Source organism: Anastrepha ludens, chromosome 3, assembly GCF_028408465.1.
Source record: "Anastrepha ludens isolate Willacy chromosome 3, idAnaLude1.1, whole genome shotgun sequence".
Lineage (NCBI taxonomy): Eukaryota > Metazoa > Arthropoda > Insecta > Diptera > Tephritidae > Anastrepha > Anastrepha ludens.
The window spans coordinates 2821619-2836649 of NC_071499.1; the positions used below are offsets into that span (position 1 = coordinate 2821619).

The 15031-nt window shown below is 33.6% G+C and overlaps 1 protein-coding gene across 1 annotated transcript; it reads left to right on the forward strand.

The window, feature by feature from the left end:
- Positions 1-95: 95 nt before the first annotated feature.
- Positions 96-10768, forward strand: LOC128856827 (sorting nexin-27). Its single transcript, XM_054092190.1, has 8 exons — positions 96-533; positions 700-856; positions 7005-7107; positions 7184-7266; positions 7328-7973; positions 8030-8219; positions 9555-9733; positions 9794-10768. Exons 1-8 carry the CDS (start codon positions 455-457, stop codon positions 9860-9862), a joined length of 1506 nt encoding a protein of 501 aa, XP_053948165.1. The 5' UTR covers positions 96-454; the 3' UTR covers positions 9863-10768.
- The last annotated feature ends 4263 nt before the right edge of the window (positions 10769-15031 follow it).

The window sequence follows — 15031 nt, forward strand, 5'->3', positions numbered from 1 at the left end:
GCAACAACAAAACTTGAACGATAAGCATCCTTATATTTTGTATTTCTCACAAAAGTCCGGCATGGACGGCTCTATCGGCTTAGGTGGCATCCACTTAAGGAATTACTCGGTTTTATTTTATCTAATATTTTCGTTCGGATCTGAAAGTAAAGTGAAAAACATTTTTTCAGTAATTAATACTTGTGAGAAGTGCTTATACTAATGTAAATCGTGTAAAAAATTCTTTAAGAAAATGATTTACACAGAATAATATCTAAAGTTGTCAAAGTTTGTGTTATACTTAATTTCACACAGCAAATAAGGACGTGGCTAACAAGAAGATATAAAAACGAAACTACACAAATTAAAGGAACTTTCTCAAATAAGAGGAACACCAAAGACACGTCAAGAGTTTTTTCATAAATAAACGCAAATAAAAAAGTAAAAATTGTATCGGTGTCTTTAAGGATTTAATATGAGCGGCGCTGGAGTTGGTGGTGACTCTGCAGAGCAAAGTGGTCCGCGAGTGGTACATATATATAAAACGGAAACAGGTAATTGGGGGGCTGAAATACTCGGATTATAACTATATATAATTCTTTGATGCTACAACTATTCAGTTTTAATTGTGGAAAAGAAATTTAGCCTTAACATTCTTTCAAACGTATACTGACCAGAAAAGCACCTGAAAGTAATTATCGATTTTTTTTTCAATTTCAGGCTTTGGTTTCAATGTGCGTGGACAAGTTTCTGAGGGTGGGCAACTTCGTTCAATAAACGGGGAATTATATGCTCCTCTACAACATGTGAGTGCCGTTCTCGAAAATGGCGCTGCAGAAAAGGCAGGAATAAAAAAAGGAGATCGCATTCTAGAGGTGTAAGTAGGAATGCACATATATTTTTATGTATGTATGTCCAGACATGTTTTCAACCATCACTGTATGTATATAACACATACATTCGGTCTTACTATGAATATCTAACCATAAATGTTTACCGTTGACCTATGGCCAATTATAACCTTAGCAATAGATGGGTGTAAATTATATGCAAACCCAGCAACCTGTTTTAATACGCCCCTTCGCTTATTGGGATTTGATCGCTTATTAATCCGCTCGAATGTTAGCACAGGGTTGTATTGTGTTTTAGGCAAAAAACAACGAAACAGCTGTAGAATATGTGGAAGAATTGATAAATAAGAACGGGGATTAGATGAGCTAATCTAATAAAAAAGTGTATATGCAGTGCATTTATACGCCTAAATAGTAACTACTTAAATTGCAATACAGCTTATACGTAAAATTACACAAATAATTTGCATTTGATGCGTAAAATACATACAAAAACTCGCAGCCAGTAATGAAGGCATAAATTTGAACAGTAATTAAAATATTAGATCATTCATTGCATTTTTTAGGGTGTCTCCTATTGCTACATTAAGAAGCCATAGGGAACAAGCAGTATAGAAAATGATTTAAAAACATCCATGTTAAGTTTATATATAATTAAATTATCTCGTGGCTGGTTGCCATACATACATACATATAATGTACGTATGTTCTATATGTACATGTGTTCATATATTATATATATGTATATATGTATGCATACATGCATATATGTATGTATGTAGGTACATAAATGAATGAATGTATGAATATAAGTTATCAGGCTTGTGCATTAAGTAAAATGTACATTTGTAAATATGTAACTGTCCAGTTGTAAGTTTCATGTCTATCTTCTCTCTATTTACATACATATATATGTACATATATGCATGCGGTATATAATGCTATTACACATTTTTTTGTACCTATTGACATGTTTTCCTTACGATGCCAGCATAGCATATTTCAAAGTAAAACACTTCTTAAAATAAATATTAAATCAATACATTTCTACGTCGTACATACCATCTTGACAAAGAGTTGAGCTTGTTTTTCTAACGTTATGAGCATTAGTTTTCTTGCTAATTTTTTGATTTGTATCGCTATATCTTGTTTAAAATTAGGTAATCGTTATCGATGGTCATCTGGCAATAATGGAGCATTGGACTCAAAATGCAAAAATGTGCAATTCTTAATATTTGTATATATGTACAGCCTTAACTACAAATATACAGTATCACACGCCTGGTCGTATATACTCACTGTTCAAAGTTGAAATAGAATTTTGAACAGAACTGCGATTTAATTAATTTTCGAAGAAAACATATTTATCGATTACGCAGAGACCACTCTATTTATTCTCATTAATAAATTATATTTATGTATATTCAACATTTTTATTCTAGGGAACGAAAATAAACAAAATCATAGAATTCATGTCCAGAGGAATGATTGCCCAACATAGAATGTTCCTAAAATATAGAAAACTCCCTGAACAGTTTTAGTGGCTATCCCTTAGCCTTTATTATAGCATTTAAAAGTCCTGGCGTAGATTCTACCGTTCTACAGTTTAGGGCAGTTGTAGATGAACCACATCTTGGCAATCATGCAGGTGTGCTTTGAGACATTGTCCTGATAGAAAGCAAAATTGTGAAATGTACCCAACCGCTCGGCACTTTGCCTAACATTAGCTTTAAGGGATGCTTGATATAGTAAATTTTACAATCATTCTATTGGCAACTACCTATGTACAGAGGGTTATGAAAGTGAAGCAAAATGCATCCCACGCTTTTAACTCTAATTTGAATTACTCTATTTGTATCTTAATTTTTGTTATAATTCTGTTCTGAGGTAGTTAATTATGACTGATCGTTCGATTTGCTATTACTTCATTATAGGTCTCTTTGTCATTAAAATTTATTTTCTACTTTTTAGTTCGATTAGCAATAAAAGCGTGTTTTTTAGTTTTTTTAAACTATTTTTTATTTTCTACTTTTTAGTTCGATTAGCAAAAAAGCGTGTTTTTTAGTTTCTTTAAACTATTTTTTGTTTATTATGAATGGAAATTATTGTTATCATTGCAGTCAGTGAATAAATGATTCGATATATTCGTGTTATATTTAATTCCTTTCTTATCGACTGTGAGTCTAAAGCCATGCAGTTATCGGCCGTGATAAAGAAGTAATCGGGATGAAGAACTTATTTCGTGGAGGGAGCCTGAGTAACTGATTTACAAGAATAAAAAAAGATTTTTTCATTTTACAACCAAATTCACCTTACTTTTTGCCCACAGGTAAAAAAAGAAAATATTAATCCTGGCAATCCTAATAAGGATAATGGAAAACTTTTATCAAATTATTGCATTGTCATCGGTCCTTGATAGGTGTGCAAAATTTCAAGTCGATCAGATGTTTAGAAGCCAGTGAAAATTAAGCTCAAAGATTCCGTTACATACATACATACATACATACATACATACATACAACCCGACCTAATAAAAGTGTGTTAATAATCAAAACATTTCTATAATGAAATGTTTAATGGCATGTTTACAAATACAAAATATACTCATGTATGTGAAAATGTATATGCATATATGTACATACATTTAAGAATGCATCTAGATCAATCAAATATATTATATGCACGTTTGTATGTATATATCAAAAAAATCCCTGTAGAAAATAGAGCTTTGCATTTTGGGTTTTTATTTATTTGATTTATTTATTTGAAGAAGTCAAGAAAACATAATTTCAGACTGACTACTAAAACTAAAGAATAATGAAAATATATGCAAATTCAAAGACAAACTGGTATCTAATTTAAATATACAGGCTTACCTCTGACTAACTAAAGATAGAGTTCATTAGTACGGAAAATTCTTTCTTAGCAAATGAGAAATCTAGCACGTTAGAATTGGAGATCTCATTAAAATCACCAAGGCGCGTTCAATAGGAGCACTGCGAGCATCATTCGCATTGAACTTATTTAAATAGAAGGGAAGAGCGTTACAAAGAATTCTGGGAGGTGTAAGAAAATGTTTACGTTGAACAGAAAGGGGCAGTCAATCTCGCCTTTAATAACATTGAGAATTAAGGAGAGAGAAAGATCGATCTTTTACTTTCTAAGGACTTCAGATCGATCAAAAACAAACGTGATATGTAACATGGGATCACAAAAGAGATAGGATCAGAAAATTTTACTGATCTGAGTATATATTCCTTTCGATTAAAAATGTATGGTATGCCCTCCAAATAAAGGAGAGCTTATTGCCTAAATGACGTTTCGTGAAAAAAAAAATTTAATCGAGGAAATATATCCACTCAGCAAACTATTTTACGAATTTATGTTGTAATGTCGTAACATTATCATAATATAGGTATGCACCTATTTGCTGCTAAAGCGATGGTGCTTGCCCGTATTTAAATCCGGGTCCTTCTAATATCGCAAAGAGCCGACTGTCGGGGGGAATGGACACATGGCGTCATGTTCATTTTCCAATGAGTTATTTTTTATAATGTCCTTTTTTCTTTAAACTGTGCCTTAAACTTCATTATTTACTAAAATAGTTTTAAATTCCGTGGTATGAGAGGTGGGTCGAGAAAAACGTGTATTAATTATTGAAATACATACTTTGGAAGAATATTGTGAGCAAGTCTTTTATTTTTGAAGTCAAAATTTATCTAGCGTATTTTCTACGAGTTATTTATATTAACCCTCTAATGGCTGAAGTGATCGTCAGAGAAAATATAATTCTTAGAAATTAGAATTAGAATTCTACACGCTTGAAATTACATACATTCAGACGATTACTTCCACCAAAAAAATTATTCTTAAAGATCGGCCATCGAAAAAAAATGTTAACTATGATGCAAGTAGAAAGTTGTTTATTATTATTTTATTGGAAATATTGTATTCTTTTATATTTAAATCAATTCTATAACCAGAAACAACATTTTTTTATTAAAAGATAGAAATTCAGGTTTAACATTAAAACAGCTGCGGCCAAATAAGTAACGCATTCTGACCAAGTTTATAAAAAAAATCAAAGAAAAAATTCATTGACAAAGATGTAACTAATATTTATTTCCCAAATTTTTAATTAGGGTATCTCAACGGCGAGGTATTGAGTCCACTAATTGCTCACATCGCTGCTTCGGAATCTTCATAAATCCCCCCACCGATTTTCTTATAAGATTGAGGTCGGGGGACTGAGCTCGTCATTCCATAACCTCAATTTTACTTGTGCGAAACCAATCTTTAGCTTTCCGACTCGTGTGTAAAGGCTCATTATCCTGCTGATAGACCCATTTTATTGGGCCTGCATTCTTTCGACATAAATATTGTTGCCCATTATGCCATAAATTTTGTGTATGAGGCCTACGCTACAATATGAGAAACATTCCCCATACCATTATTTTTCAGACCCTATATTTAATGGTTTGTGTATTGTGGCTGATTTTCGGTGCCAGGTTGACGTCTAACACATTGCCGTGAACCCGTGCTGCCATTCAAACCTATTTTAGACTCGTCAGTCCATAAAATTTCACGCCACATGTCAGCTGTCCAGCTAGTAATTTCCTAACCTTTTACCTTATGTTTTTGTTTCTGGAGGAGTTTTTTTCGTGGGTGCGAGCTGCTTATCCAGCTTTCCGTAGTCTCCTACGTACTGTCATGTCAGAAACATTTAAGTTCACCTTTTTTTTAATTTGTATGGCTGGATAGGGAAGTTTCTCGTTTTCCTCCTTTTTCCGGCTTTCCCACAAATTTGATTACATTTGAAATAATTATTGCTCAACATGGAAGAATATTTTGTATTTCTGTGTAAGATCTTCTATCTGCTCTCAATTTCAGAATCTGCTTTCGTTGTTCTGTGGTGCAGTGTTTGGCTCGTCCCACCATTTGACACTCACCAAAATAAAAAAAACGTAAATAAATGTAAAAAACGTCATTTCGTCTAAATCTGTGCAAAATTCTATTAATATTCCTCCTTGTATAACCTTAAAATACTGAAGGCACTGCTATGTTAATGTTATAGCTCCTGGTGACGCTCAAGCATGCATGTTCTGCAGCTTATATGTGTGCGTGTCGGGTGCTTGACGCTAATATCTAAAATTTTTGATTTTCATCATGCAAAAGCCGACAACAAGTATGTGTGACACAAAGCAAGTACGAGTGTCACCCGACACGCACACATATAAGCCTGCTTGACATGCATGCTTGAGCGTCACCAGGGGCTATTAGACTTAAAACCGTAACGACGCCAATAAAGAACCGTTATTTACGTAGTTGCCAGATTTATTTAGATAACCTCTACAATCAGTATTCCCTTAACCCTTCGTAGATATTTGTCATGGGAATTTTCTTTTGCATGATTTATGGGGAAAAGTGAGTGACTTGAAAATACTTTTTAAAAGGAACTGCTATTTTCATGTTAACAGCTGTACATTGTATATTATATAATATACATAAATATATCTTGCAAGTACTTTCGGTGTCTTAGAATTTGTACTTAACTTTAACCCAATTAATTTTCATATTTGAAGTGGCTATACTTTTCGAGGATGTGCAGATAACGACCTCTTTTAAGTGGAACTCAAACATAAAATTCATTCCACACATTAATACAAAATAATAAATGTTTCTAGTCTTCGAGTGTTGCATTTTTTTTTTTTTAAGAATATAATATGTTGCAACGGTGTATGTGCTTTTTATAAATTACCATTTAGATTTCGAGTGAGTGCTATTCGTGCATTTAATGCGTTAATAGCGTTGATCCTTCCTTCCGAATTTTTTCATTATAATTTTTTTTTTAATTATGTTGCCTTTTAATTATGCGCAATTTAGTGGATCTGCTTGGAGGAGATCAACAAGGGGTATAGAGCATAGGTTTGTAGAAGGAAAAAAAAAACATGGAAGGATGACAGTATAAAGTAAGAAATTAATATGAAATGATTGGAAATAAGTTTTTGAATGTTTAAAAGTAATTTCGAAGGACTCATAAGTTATGCATATAAAATTAAAATTTTTCGCCTTAATGAGTATAGAGAGTTAAGGATTTTAAATTTTAAACATAATATTGCTTTTATTGGTAAGCTAATCTTTGTAAATAATATTGTCTTCATATCTTAATTTCAGGAATGGTGTTAGCGTAGAAGGAGCTACTCACAAGCAAGTCGTAGACTTGATCAAGTCGGGTGGAGATTGTCTAACGCTAACTGTAATTTCAGTAACACAGCAAGTAAGTAAGAGTCGATCGGTACATATGAACACACGCTATTAATTATATTTTATTGTCAATTATTTTGAACCAAAAGGAGGCGGAAAGGCTTGAACCTCAGGAAGATCAGACCGGTTATTCATATATTGACTATTCGGATAAACGATCGTTGCCTATTAGGTAACGTAATGTTCATATATTCTCATAGCTTTATGTCTTTGACCGATTTACGCATCTTCAGTATACCAGACTACAGCATTGTGAACCGCAATGGAGAGCGTTACATCGTGTTTAATATCCATATGGCTGGGCGTCAACTGTGTTCTCGTCGTTATCGCGAATTTTCCAATCTTCATTCAATATTAAGAAAGGAATTTTCTGGATTTAATTTTCCTAAACTGCCTGGAAAGTGGCCATTTCAATTGAGCGAGCAGCAGTTAGATACACGCCGGCGTGGTCTTGAACAGTACTTGGAGAAAGTTTGCGCCGTGCGCGTCATCGCCGAAAGCGACGCGGTGCAAGATTTTCTCACTGACTCAGAGGACGATATATCCGCTTCTCCAGTGGATATAAAAGTAATGCTGCCCGATCATGAAGTATCGACGGTCTCGGCCAGAAAATCTGCCACCGCGCAGGTGGTGTGGGAACTTTTGGTTCAGCGCGCCAATCTTACTTCGTACACACAGCAATATTTTTATCTCTTTGAGATTGTCGAATATAACTTCGAGAGAAAGTTGCAGCCACACGAGATTCCACACCAACTGTATGTTCAAAACTACAGTACCGCCTCCAGCACTTGCTTGTGTGTGCGCCGGTGGCTATTCTCAGTGAGTAGGGAACTTGGCTTACCCGATGGCGAACAAGCAGCAAAGTTTATTTTCTACCAGGTATCTAAATCTAAAACTGCTGCAAGTTAATTAATGCTAACTTAGAGTTTTTGCAGGCGGTCGATGAAGTCAATCGCGGATATATTCGTGCTGAAGGTCGACTTTACGAATTGAAAGCCTTACAGGATGCAAAGAAAGCATCAGAATATTTGGCATTGGCGCGCACGCTCCCCGGATATGGCGATGTCGTATTTCCGCATTGTTCCTGTGATAGTCGTAAGGAAGGACATGTAGTACCAGCTGTAGGTAAGTAAATAATACATTTTCTATATGAATTAATGTAATAATGCATTATAAAATATGTTTCAACTAAAACAAATTAAAAATAATTATCGTATTATTAACAATATTTAGAAATATGCCCAAGCAATTTTGTGATCTCGTAGAAACAGTAAGCTAATAACGAAAAAATAATAACTTATGCTGTATCCATCGTATTTCGTATCGACACTGGGTAGTATTTATTATCTTGGGCTCATCATTTGTGCTAAATTTGAGTAATTTTGCTTCATTTATAACTAAGTTACAAGCTTTCTTCTTGACTAAACCGATTTTTCTAGTTCCCATTTTAGTATATGTATATATACATATATACGAGGTGTGTTTTAAAAGTATCACGATTTTTTTTTTTTTTTTTTTTTTTCAAAAATGATTTGTTCATTCATTAATGTCTATTTTGTTCCCTTCAAAGTAATCCCCATGAGATACGCACTAGAGCCAACGTTTTTTCCAATCCTCGAAGCACTTAAAAAAATCATTTTTTTTATCTTGTTCAGCTCCTCCTTCGATGCCGTCTTTATCTCGTCAATCGTAGCGTAGCGTCGTCCTTTCATAGGCCTCTTCAGTTTCGGGAACAAGAAAATGTCACAGGGGGCCCGATCTGGGGAATACGGTGGCTGTGGCATCATTAGTGTGTTGTTTTTGGCCAAAAAGTCGCGCACAAGCAACGATGTGTGAGCAGGGGCGTTACCATGATGCAAAAGCCAATTTTTTTTCTTCCACAAATCCACGATACTTTTTGAACACACCTTGTATATACGTATATGTCAATGTCTATCTCTATTCCTTTATGCTGTTACATACAACCGTTACATGAATTAAATTATAATATTTTATGCATAAGTGCGTGGACATAGTAAACTTAGATAATAACTTACCGCTTAAACAGAATTGCAGCAGACAGCAGGTAAAGGATTGACGAAAACCCGCTGTCAAAATTAGAACACATTTAAGGTTTTTTGCCATCTGTTATTTTTACGGCGGCAAAATAATTAGATTCATTTCTATTTTCTCCAACGGGTTGAAGACTCAGGGTTGGTTTTCTGATTACTTGACAATTTAGTTTCTACAGGCGGACTTCGATTTGCATAGAAACATTGCAAATTATCAAATTAAAAAAAATAGTTCTTTTGTTGCAATAAGCGTCAACGAGTTGCTGCATAAATATTGCAAACTGCTTATTTGTGAGGATACGAAGCATTGATTTAGGTATTGCGGAGGATTTCTCTATTTTATTTTCGAAGAATTGTGTATTATTATAGAGCAGAGTACTTACTTCAAATTTAATTTGTTTTTCAACAGGTATAACAAGTTTTCGTTTGCATGCTTGTCGGGAAGATGGTTCGCTTGAGGCGCAAGTAGTCGAGCTAACCTGGGAAAGTATAACTCGCTGGGAAAGTGACGAAGAGTCAATGTCATTCTGCTTTCAATACAATCGTCCGGATAAGCCGGCGCGTTGGGTGAAAGTATACACGCCATATGTAAGTAAAGATTTAACTATTTTTTATTGATAATAGTCAAACAAAAATCCAATATTTCAGCATTCATTTTTAGCCGATTGTTTTGAACGAATAATTGAAGAACGCAAGTGGGAAGATACCGGCGATTAACAAAAGAACGTCCATAACGCTTGAGCGTGGGCTTCACTTTATTATAGTTTTAAAATATTTTAAGGGCTTCACATAACTCATCAAATAATTATCAACTTCATTCCCCTACATTTTTATATACTACTCATTATTATATCTTTCCAGAACTATCTGAACGCTGTAGCATTATTTTCTACCCTTATCATTTTTCTCTTCTCACCCACTCTAAGTGAAATATTGCTTGTACTTAGGTATAGAGAGTCCTGAAACGTCACTGTAACTCGTTGTTGAAATTGAAGGGATATCTATAAATTCCAACATATTATATATTATATATAAACATTTTTAAATTTTGTTGTACACTCTCAAGTACTATACAAATCGATCAACTCAACACACCATAATATAATATTTATAATTCTAAAATATTGAACAAATTATCAGAAGTGTTGAATCACAAAAAGTTAACGAACATTACACGCATGAATTAATACTTACCTACGTGCATATATCATTTTATAAATCAGAAACAGTGGTTTTTGTAATTAAGTAAAAACAACTGCATACAAGCATACATATAACTGATTAAAAATATTCATACAATGCACCATAAACACAGTGAAAATTGACATCTGCGCACCAAGAACAAATTCAATTGCTTATAGCGTCACTACATTAAACTAATCTAAGATGTTTAAAGAAATTAATGTTAAAATTGTTGTCAATTTCTAAGAATCAAGCTTAGGTACTGCGTAGTAATTAAAAAAAAATAACTCATTAGTAGCGCAAGTAGGGGATATCTAAGTGAAGCCAGAATGATGATCGATTGAGTGAAAAATCAAATAACAGCAAATTCTATTCTTAAGATTGCCTATTAAACTGTTTATAAATAAAAAAGTCTCTAAAACGCGTTAAAAATAGTTATAATCAAGTGTCACAAAGAGATAGGAAAGCCAGAAACAAATGCCGTAGAATTATAGTTTGGCGTTGCTGACAAGCAGAGTAATAAATCAATAATTGTAGCAACTCAAGTGAAATCTATTTGTAGAGAACTTTAAACTTCAAATAAATTAACTTTAAATCGTAAAACGAACAAACATAAACACATACAGATATTTAATTAATATGTTTTGCAATCTTTTTTGTTTGTTAAGAATTTCGCAATTTGGTTTAGTGATTTTTCTTAAATTTAGAATGTTTGTATAATGTTCTTTACGAAGTGGAATTGTGGCCATTACATTGTTAATTATTATTTTATAGTAACATGCTCGTTCCAACACTGACATTCCTTAAGAATTAAAGTTATTTTTTGACGTCAGTCAAGTGCATATGAAAATAAGCGAACTAATTCTGCATTTACTGAATAAGCTATTTATTAAATAGTAATAATAACAATCGGGTAATAAATATCTGATGATTAAATACAACATTATTTTTCCTATTCATTTTCGACGATGCAGTGCAGCTGATGCTTCTAAACTCAAATACACAACACGGATTAATTTGATTTAAGTAAAAAAAATACCTGTGCTATTTTAATTATTACCACACTTCCATTAATCTTAAATGGAGAGCATATTTATAGGCAAACAGTTTCTCGGAATAATTTATGAAAATTACATATTCGATACTGACACTCTTCAAAATTCAGGTTCCAATGTAAACATGTTAAATATCACATAATAACATCCTGAAAGTAGTTCATTTACTTTCATTTTCATCCAAGTTATTGAACTTTACTTTTGAATAATCAAAATTGTTACTTAAATCTAAGGGAACTTAATCATTTTCAGGGAATTTGCGAATTTCATCTCCAAAGAAGTGTTCATCTTTTTTGAATTAACAAAAAATTATCGAGCCAAATGTTGATGCTTTTAAGTATACAGAAATTTAAGGGTAATATGTTTTTCCGCCTCAAACGTATTAGTTGCCGTCATTAGCTATGCACAGCCATCGTCTCTTATTGCGCACCTAACTTTTTTGTTCGAATAAATTTACAGGCTAGTAAATTCATGCTCGTAGTAAATTCAGTGTCCTCTGGCACCCTGCTATGGTATATAATAGATTTGGATAGATTTAATTTATCAAATGGCTATCGAATATCTACCTATATGCAAGTATCAAAAAAAAAATCGAATTTGATTTGATCTACCTTCAGCTCAAATATGAACGAGCAACTTTGGCGTGGTTTTTTGGGTTGATGTACGGCCCTCTTTGAACGATTTGTACCACTGGAAAACACGTGCACGCGATAGAGCAGAGTCCCCATAGGTTGTCTGCAACATTTTTTAAGGCGTCTGAAGCCGAAATTTTGTTGGAATAACAAAATTTCAAACAAATTCTTTGTTCAACTTGAATTTCCATCGTTAAATTCGAAGAACACAACTCGAGCTTGACTTGTTTACAGTAGCACAGAAAACAAACTATGTGACATATCACGCTGAAATTTGCCATGTAAGCTTATAACAGTCCTACAAAAAAACAAAAAATTTATTTTTGCCATATGTCATCCGCGGACCGTTTTATTGATAACGTCTCGTTCATATTTGAGCAGAAGGTATTTTTGAAATCCATTTCCATAAAAATTTAAATGTATTGCAAAAAAAAGTAATGGCTTTGTCTTTTTGTTTGTAAATTTGTTAGTGTCAAGGCTTAGATCTCTTTCGTAAATAAAAAATGAAATTTAGTATAACGCTTTTTTATTGAGTTGAATTCAGAACATATGCACGTACATTTTGCTCCACTATCAGCTTGCAGCTGCTGTCGCATAGATGCATTCCCATTTTATTATTTTATGCATTTGTAAATTATCATTATAAACATTTAGCAACCATTATAATGTGATTATTTAAAATAATTTTATTATATGTTAAAATAATAGCAAACGCTTCAACCCAATGAATTTCATCTATTTAAATTTATATTGTATTAGATTTAAAAACATAAATAAATTAAATATTGCAAAAATAACAAGTTTCGATTTAATACTTTTTTTAATAACTAATGAAAAGTAATAGTGCGATAAAAGTATTAGAAGAAAGTAAGGAATAGAATGATTATGGAAAAATAAAAATAAAAAACGCTTTGAAAAAATAGCCTTAACTGGATTTCGGTACAGTACTCGGTCAATTCAATGATTTGTTTCCTTAAAAATGCATAAAAAATGTCTTAGGCAAACTGAGGTTTACACGGTGGTTTTTTTCTAAAAGTAATCTCGGTGAAACACCAAAATGTAGACAATTTTTTTTAATAGCGGTCACCCCTCGGTAGGTAATGGCAAACATCCGAGTGTATTTCTGTCATGAAAAAGCACCTCATAAAAAATATCTGCCATTCGGAGTCGGCTTAAAACTATAGGTCCTTCCATTTATGGAACAACATCAAGACACAGGCCACAAATAGGAGGAGGAGCTCGGCCAAACACCTAACAGAAATGGTTATAGGTTAATAGGTTCGACATAACCTTATACAAGTATGTAATATTAAGAACACTGGCGCGGACTCATAATAGCCATGAATGAACTAACTCCAGACAATTTAATCTTAAAATGTTTTCGCAGGTGTATTGCATTTACTGGATAATTTTTGAAGTGAGAGATTCGAAATGCTTGCCTATTTGGCAGTGATTGATTGAGATAAAAAGACGATGTATGTGGCACATATATGTATATGTATGTACATAAAAATCATACTTTAATTGCCCCTTGCGTGGTATCACTCACCGGACACTCACCGTCAGCCAGCTTTTGCCCGTACAAGAGAGGTGTCCATTCAAAAGAAGGTAACTTCTTCCGATACATAAGATTTGATGTAGAAAAAAATGTCGGCTCAAGGGAGGTGTGCCGCTAATAGAGGTGTCCGTTATGAAAGGTTACATGAATTTATGGTGATGAAGTATATTTGGAAATCCATTGCAACAGATTTCCACGCAAACTAACACAAGGCATCTTAAATAAAAATGGTTTGGCTTGAGTATTTGAATGACATGGAATGAAGTTCGGATTGAAGTTTGAAGAAAACATCACCGCTACAGGCTGGTAAGATCGCTGTGTCGCTTCTTAGCAAAATGAAAGGTCTGAACATGGCAAAGCAAAAATCGCAGTCAAGCGCGACGCAAATTTACAAACACTTTGACTACTCAAAAGCTAGCTGATATTACAACAATTTTCAAAGCAAGATGTGGTTTACTAAAGCTAAATGCTCTGAAAATTTGGACCCTTCGCAATTTAAATGAAGAAGAAGACATGCACCACTTCTTAAGAAGATGTTCGGTACTGAAGGAAATCAAAACAAGATACCTAAACGCAGGGAAGCTATATGGATTAGAAATAAAAGATACACTTAACGGCCACAATTGGAAAAGACTAATTTATATAATATACTCAGCATTACGCTATCGAGAATTTCTTATTGCAGAGTTTAATTATTAATTAATCTGTGAATCTTGCGCGTTTCCAATATCAAAATGAAGCTAATTCCGTAGTCATTTTCACAGATACTTGAGGTCTGCTCACAATTTTTTCATATTTTTCTTAATTATCGTGTGAAAATCTTTCAATTTGCAATTAATGCCATCAGGGCCTCTTATGCAGCTATACCGATTTATTACCTAAGCTTAAGCAAATAACGTGAAGAGGTGTTGATAATTAAAGTGATAAGAGCCAATTCGCTGTTGAACAAATAATATTTTAAGTCAAATACAAATTAGCACATCGTTTAAGCTTCTCTTATTAAAGTTAATTAGTAAAATCAATAATACCTCAAAGCGTTTCTGCCGCCTTACACTGTATTTGTGCATGTGTGTGTGTGTGTGTGTGTTTGTGTGTGTATACTTTAGCCCGACGATGATAAAGATTAGTAGTCCAATAAAAATGAAAAACAAACATTCATAAGCATGTGTATCTGTTCATATTCACGCATAATTAACACGTTGACTGCCGAGCGAAATTTGCTGGTTATCACACAGCGCCGCAAGTGTGCATCACATATTTATATTTGAATTGTCATACATTATATATATATATCCTGTTATATGTTTTCAATTTTAAAATCAAACGACAGAAAATATAATTGACGCAATATTACACCAAAAACAATGCGCCGGCACCCATTGCCCGGCGCGGCGCCAATGAATAGCCATGCGCCGGGCAATGGGTGCCGGCGCGGCAGTCAACGTGTTAAGCAGAATAC